At 39.6% G+C, this 7,668-nt stretch overlaps 1 protein-coding gene across 3 annotated transcripts in view; it reads right to left on the reverse strand.

Moving 5' to 3' along the window:
- Positions 1-7,668, reverse strand: part of LOC105273337 (puratrophin-1) — a 36,383-nt gene that overhangs the window by 20,552 nt on the left and 8,163 nt on the right. For 2 of the 3 annotated variants that reach the window (XM_011315726.1, XM_011315727.1), the window contains exon 3: positions 7,006-7,203. In XM_011315726.1, coding sequence (XP_011314028.1) covers positions 7,006-7,203 — 198 coding nt within the window. Of the gene's footprint in view, positions 1-4,447; positions 4,523-7,005; positions 7,204-7,668 lie in introns of those variants that run through there. The other variant, XM_011315728.1, reaches the window with a different exon arrangement.

Consider the following 7,668-nt stretch of genomic DNA (forward strand, 5'->3'; position numbering starts at 1 on the left):
ACATGTACACCACATGTGGAATATGCGTGTCGCATCTGAGTACATCGAGTACCTCGGTTTCACTTCCTCCTCTCCCTCTTGCTTGCATCGGCAAATTTACCACCGGTTTTCTCACTATTCTCAACGTATCGAGTATCGTTGCGTGCCGAAGTCGTTATTACGACGTTAAAACGACATGGGGAATTGAGACGAGCCACACGGGTTTTGTATCATACAACATACCAAAACGACAACGCCGGGAACCGGATTACAACCGTCTGAATTTACCCTGGAGGGGTAATGAAGTCATTTTTTCCGGATGAATTCCACGAAAATTGCACCGGCGATGCGCAATTACCAACGGGGAGACCCACTCGGTGAAAATCGTGGAGATTTGAATAATTCACAAGCTCAATTGGCTAAAATCTCCGCAAAAAAAAAACCACGGCAACCCGGTGGCCGGATTCTTTTTCGTATTTAAAATTTTTCCAAAAAATTTCCCCATCAAAAATTATCTGAACTAATAACTTTTCAGGGTAATTATTTCCAAAAATTTCAAATGATTTATTACGTCAATTTGTTCATGTCTCGGGGTTTGCTTTTGTGGATTTCAACAGAAAAAGATACATCTCGATAAATATTCAATTTGAAATAATAATTCGTAGGATTTTGAATTTTGAATTTGAATTAACCCACGTAATGAAATAAAAAGCGGTTAAATTGGGAGGACGGATGGGGCTGGGTAATGGCGCCATGCGGAAATTTATTCACCAGTTAAAATGGTTGTAGGAAGGGTATAACAGGGAAGAGTCGTATGGTTATTCTTATAACACTCGTTGCATCGTACTTATCCAGCGAATAGTTACTCCTCTCCGTGGCATATCAACGCGTATCGCTCTCGCCTAATTAGCTTCTCGCGCTTTTGCTGCCGTATTCGTTTTCATCGTACATGCAGTCAACCGAGAAGATCAGGAACATTGTATCGTTACAACGAATATGTACGTGCGAGTAATGCCCAGCAAACGACGACTCAATTTGTGGCTGCCTCAGAGCAACGGCATTTTAATGGCGACAATGCTGTGGTCATCCGCCATGGAAATTCATTCCCAACTTGTTTACACCACGAGAAAATATTTTTTTCAAAAATTCATTATTTTTTTTGGAAATTATTCCTGCCATCTTCTATCATGCTCAAGCTGTGCACTGATGGACAATTATCACTTTATCAATTATTATTATTTTTTTTTCAACTAGTGGCGCTCAGAAAAATAATTAATTGTACCCTAGTAAATTTACTCGGCAGTCGATTAATTTATCAGAGCAATTAGATTTGCGGGGATAACAACCGAGAATTGTTTGTAAATGGTTAATAGTTTTTTTGATACGAGAAAAAATCGCATCTTTCAATTGAAATTTCCGGAATTCATTCTGCAATTTTATAAAGTACTTTGCGTAAATAGTTCGGTACTCAATGTAGTGCATGCAAGGTTATTTTGTTTATTATTGTTTCATTGAGCCTTGGCGTTCTTTCATTAATGTTTCACGTAATTCCTCCGGATAAACTCTTTTCCGGATACTCGGTTGGAGCGATGTTTGAAACAAGTGAGAAAATTCTTGCATCAATCGTGGGAAATTCAAAGTAAATGGGAAAATTCTGAGGAATTCTTTCTCGGGTATAATTAATATGAGCGCATAAATTCATTAAAGATATTTAAACATCTGATGACTTGAATGAATTGAATTAAATCCCCGGACTCCTGAAAATTCCTATAAATAAATTCCAACTTGCCTCGGATATTTCATTCTCACTTCGTTAATTTATTTAATAAATTACCGAATTGATTGACTTTCATCTTGACAAACCGCCTTTCCCCTGATGGAATTTCTCATTATCGAGATAATTTGATAACCCGCGAAAAAATCCCCTCATGTTACTCTATCCTCGCTTCATTAGGAGAATCAAGAATTCCCTCAATGACTTCATTGTTTAAATACATCAACATATCAAATCACTTGTTCACCAGAAAATGACCGGACGAGTTAATTGTTTCTATAATCTCCGGTTTTGTTTCACTGCGCAGTCAAAAAATTACACTATTCCATTGATAATATTAATATTAATCTATTGATTCATTCTATTTACTCATTCATTCACAAAATTTCAAATATTGAAAAAACCGCGGCAATTTGAAATCAAATTGCTTTTTTAATAATCAAAATATACAAAAAATGATTTGATTTATAATTTAATTTCTTTCTCGAAATATCTCGAAATATCCGGAAATATCTCGAAATATCTCAAAATATCTCGAAATATCTAAAAATATCTCAAACATTTCGAATGAACGCGCGAACGATGGATTAATAAAAAATAAATCTAATGAGATGAAAATTTAAAGTTCTTTTCAACAGTATCAGTAAAAGAAGTCGAGACTAAAATATTTTTTTCCTTGAAGTACAGAATCTAGTGTTCTCATGGAACTTGAGCCTTACTTTTAGGCATCGGTGGCTTTAAAATCCACTATCGCTTTCCGGCTGGTCGCGCGTCATGGAGCAGCCACCAATGCCCTCAGAAACCACCTACGTGGTGCCCCCCAAGTACCACCCAAGACCCATATAAAGAACCAGGATAAAAAAAAAAGCCCCCCAAGTCGAAAGAAGTTAGCTCAATAATTAGCTCAATTGCGAAATCCCGATAAGCAACACCCATCGACAATCAGAGCCGTAGGTTTTGATCTGCCTGACGCAACCGAAAATTATCAATCAGCCTGACCGCACTTTCAGCCATTGACCCCGTAATCGTAATCATAATTCTATTGATTCATTTACGTGCCTTCCCTCTCGTTTTCAATCGCTGACCCGAGCAAATGACCCGTACAAATCGTCAGACAAAGAAAACTCAACTAATAATCTGACATGAAAAATATTCAGCGCAGAGACCGAGGTCTTGAAAAATATACCGTAATTCTAGAAATAATCCTTTTTTCAAGGACAAAACTATTTATCATCCAAATACCCGAGACAATTGTCCTTTTCAATTAATCCTCAAATTTTCCCATTAAAATAATTCCCTGGATTGAAGAAAAATTCATTTACATCCATTTCTATTTATCATTTTATTTCCAGGAATAATTATCTCAAAGGTGGTGAAAAAAATTCCTGGAAAAATAATATATAACTCCACGACACATTCACTTCTTTCTCCGAAATAAACAAAAACAGAGAAATCCAAAAAACCCATTAATTCCGTCGCACGAATGGATAGATTTCCCCATGACAAAAAATCGAGATTCAGTGGTAACTTTCGTTTTGCCCTAAATGCAACTAGCTATTGAAGAAATTAGCATAGATAAATTGAAACTAAAAATGAAAAGTGGAATGGAATGAGTCCACCTACGCGCAGGCGTCATGCCGGTACGATTACAAGAATTCGCGCCATTGACTCGCCACATATAGTTGGGCATTTTGGCTGGAATGAGAGAAACGAGAGGTGAATAAAACGAGTAGGTACTAATAAAAAAAGAAAAAAAACGAGGGGAAAGACCGAATGAGAGAAGGTGAAAGAGAGGTAAAAAAAGGATAAAAATGGTGTGAAAGAACGGGGGATAAGGAGGCATGCCAACGAGCGTGTGGGCAGCACTTCGGAATGTACCGGACACGCGAGATATATTCACTCTCAAGGGGTCCCAACCAGATATACACACCATATACATACGCACATATGCACGTGTTATACATATTAACCCGCATAATAATTCCCCCGGCATCCTGTCATTATCGCCGACTGAGATAAGAACGGATATTCTACACTTCGTTACCACCCGTTACTTTTTCATACTCTGTCATCTCAATCCTCCCTCAATTTTCCATAACAAATTCCCTCCCTTCATTGAGTATGCATGGCCCCTTTTTGTTACTCCATTTTTTTTCAAGTTTTATGATTTTTTTCTCAGTCAATTCCCGGCGAATATGAGGGATATATTGGAGGGGATGAAAAAAAAATGAACGTCGGTATATATTTGTGCCAAAAATGGTGCCGCTTTGATCGAACCCCTCTTTTCCATACTGTCGTAAAACACGAATGCCCCTCACAAAAGTTGCCAGGCGCATCATCATCATCATCATCATCGACGAAGACGAATGTGAAATAACCTCGTAAATGTACAAGATCCCCTTTGAATGTATGAAGTACACCTCGCACGAGCCCCAACTCCACAGATACTTGAGTATCTCCAAAGTTACCACATGCAATTTCTCACTAGGTTGTGCAGTCGGCTCGTTGACGGGCTGTAATTACGCTCGTGTAAAATATACCCCGAAAAATTTTCCACTCCAGAAACGAGAGAACGAAAAATCACAACTCACATCGTCAAGGTGGATATTCCTCTCAATCCACTGAAACGACTGAGTTACAAATAACATAGTCGAGATTATTAACGATGGGCGGTATGAATTTAAAGGACATTACCAGGTGATGGTTGGCACGCTGTGGAACTCGACTGTGGGTGGTCCTCCCAACGACTGGTTTCACAGTATAAAACCCTTTTACTGCCACTATACAACACTCGACGATGTTAAGTCACTCCAACAAGGGATCGCTTGAGAATTCAAAAAAAAAAAAAAAATCAACAACAATAAATAACCGATGATGCCGAGGTTGAGGATAAAATGTGTTGTACGCACACACGTGAGGTATTTTAAAAAATCATTGACGACCGAAGGTCAGCTCACCAAGCAGGTCCCACGAGTGTGGCTAACACGAACCATTCACCACGACGAGACGCCAGCCGAGCCAACAACAGTCCGGTGTAACTGACCTACCACGACCATTCGTTCACCCCAACCCAATATCAAACTCCTCTTTATGCATGTGTCTATGTTATCCTCCTTTTCACTCTTAGTCCTGTCTCCCCCGCCAATTTTTTACCCCTCCATCAGCCACGCGATCCCATCGATCCGTCTTATTTCACTCTTTCACTCTTTCACTCTTCTACTCTTTCACTTGTTCACCAGCAGTCACTCAAATAAACTTTCAACATTCATCTTACACTTCTGCACTTCTGCACTTCTGCAATCCTGCAATCCTGCAATCCTGCAATCCTGCAATCCTGCAATCCTGCAATCCTGCAATCCTGCACTTCTACACTCCTGCACTCCTGCACCTTTACACTTCTTCACTCTTCCACTTTTTCAGCTGTTCAGCTGTTCAGCTGTTCAGGTGTTCAGGTGTTCAAGTATTCAGAAGTTTAGGCGTTCAGTTCAAGAAAAAAAATTGAGACGAGGAACCGACGGATTGCAGAAAAAATTGTGCGCTCTTCAGGTGGTACTTTAACGCGGGGAAAATTAGACAATTGGTAATGACAGAAAGTGCTGAATGGATTGGAGATGTGAAAACGACGAGAGAGTAGAGCGCGATGTGAACTGAGGTGATGGCGTGGCGCACCACCACGGGAGAGTGCTCTGGTGCAGCTCTACCTCTGACAAACCCGTTCTGCTTCAACATCCCCACCATCGCCCTTTTATCATCCCCTCCCTTGACCATCAGTTCAGTTCAGCTGGAGGGACTGGTTCTTGTGTGCACTGTTTCAAATTTTCTGTCACAATGTCACACTCCCAGGAATTTCTTCAATTACCCAAACCAATCACTAATTATCATTAAGGTATCACCAAAATCCAAGAAAATTGGGAATTTATAATGATAAATTACCGATTTAAATTTAAAACTCGAAATTTCAAACCTAAAAACCGAATATAAAATCCACTTGAATTTTGAATTGATGAAAAATCCATCGAAATTACGCAATTAATTTTTTCAATAACCGAGATTTCTTAAAAAAATTCAAACTGAGAAGATATCGACTTGAAGAATAAATTGTCCACAACTCCAAGTCTCAGATCTCGATTTGGATTACCCGCAGTCGAGATCCAGGGGCCAAGAAAAATATTTTCTTCCATCAAGAATATCCTGAACTGAGGTAGATTTTTTTGCCCAGTCGAAGTACTCTGTGCGCACAACATGTGTAACAAAACAAAGGTTTGAAAGAACGTCTGTCGCGCCTTCTTCCGCCAAGCGCAGAACCGGTAAATCCTCGGTGAACCCGAGGGCCGTTTAAATCCGCGAGGGAAGGGACAAGGGGAAAAAAAAAAACCTCGTACCCAAGGGACACACACAACTATCGAAACATACAAGTAAACGCGTGGGACGTTACACCCAATCGTAGCTGTGTACAAGGATGGAATATCGTGGAGTACTGGGTAGTCAGCTGATGATGATAATTCCGGTGTGTCGCTCGACTGGAAAATGCGATCGAGGACGTTGGCGGTTAGCCTATTTAATCATTCCGCACCCTAGTACCTCACTTGTCCTTGTACACATGCCCTCAAAATACTTTACGTAATTACCAAGTGCTAGGGGAAGAAGAGGTGGGAAAAAATATCATTCACTCTCTCAGTGGCTTTTTTTCTCTTCTCTCTGGGAATCCCACTATCGTTTTTCGGTTTGATGGAAAAGTTCCACCTGGGATTAAAAAACTTTTAACGCCGTGCCATCGTCGACACCCCGGCCAAAAACTACTTTGCACTCGTTATCTTTACACTCGTTTCCTCCGGTTGGGCATTCCAATGCTAAATCACCCGCGTGCAATTAAAAGTCCGTACGAGGGTGAAATTGAAACAAAAAAAAATAGGGGGATACATCCCATTCTTATCTTTATACGTGTCTACCATGGAAACTGTTTTTTTTTTTTTTCACAACTGCAATTTTCAGTTGCACCTCGTCATCGTCGGGGTAGACCGAGTCCCTCTGACGATTCGATAATCGGATCAATTGAAAAAAACTTTCACTCAATCTACGGATGTCCCAACACCCCACCGCAGGCGAAATAATAAATGGAGTGATCCCTCGAGTGGTGAATTATCACGGGAATTTGTTCTGTTTTTTTTTTTCTTTGTTTCGGGTATTTTTTTTCTTTTTTGGGTGATTCGTCTCGTTGGGCAGATGGCGGATGAAAGTAAAAAGGGACTCACTATTTCGGTGACGGCGCTTTTTACTTCGCTCAGGAGAATGGAGGCAGGTGAGAGATAAGAGTCCACGAAGCTCTCCAGGTTGCCGTGATAAGCACAAACCAGAATGTCCCTCGCTTGTCTCGTCAGTGGATCCAGCACTTTTTCACCGTAGATCGGACCCAAGAGGTTTCGCACCAGAGAGGCAACATCTCCTCGATTCTGTAAACAACATCAGGGATTTATATGAAGGAGAGATCATTAACGAGTAATGAAATTAACAACTCTACATCGAGAAAGCATTATTATAAAAATTCCCTGTAACCGAGATTTATAAATATAATTTAATTTCAAATATCAGCTGCAAGAAATCTACAGCATAAACATATTTAATTATTTAGTTAATTATTTAGTTAATTATTTATCAATAATTTACATTATGTAATCTAATGTTTATAAAACCGATAAAGTCTTCTCAATTTGCCCCAAAAAATTGGAATTAAAAATTCCCAATTTTCCAAAATTTCAATAGCTGTCGTAACGTTTACATTTTTTTGTAAAAACCATTCACATAGAATTGTTTCTGAGGCGCTCATAAAATTCCTGACGACTTCCGTTCACCCCAACCCGGACAATTTCAAGGAGTTCATAAATTTGTTACCCTCCAAATATCAAAACAATAGTGAA

This window comes from Fopius arisanus, unplaced genomic scaffold (assembly GCF_000806365.1).
Source record: "Fopius arisanus strain USDA-PBARC FA_bdor unplaced genomic scaffold, ASM80636v1 scaffold00005, whole genome shotgun sequence".
Lineage (NCBI taxonomy): Eukaryota > Metazoa > Arthropoda > Insecta > Hymenoptera > Braconidae > Fopius > Fopius arisanus.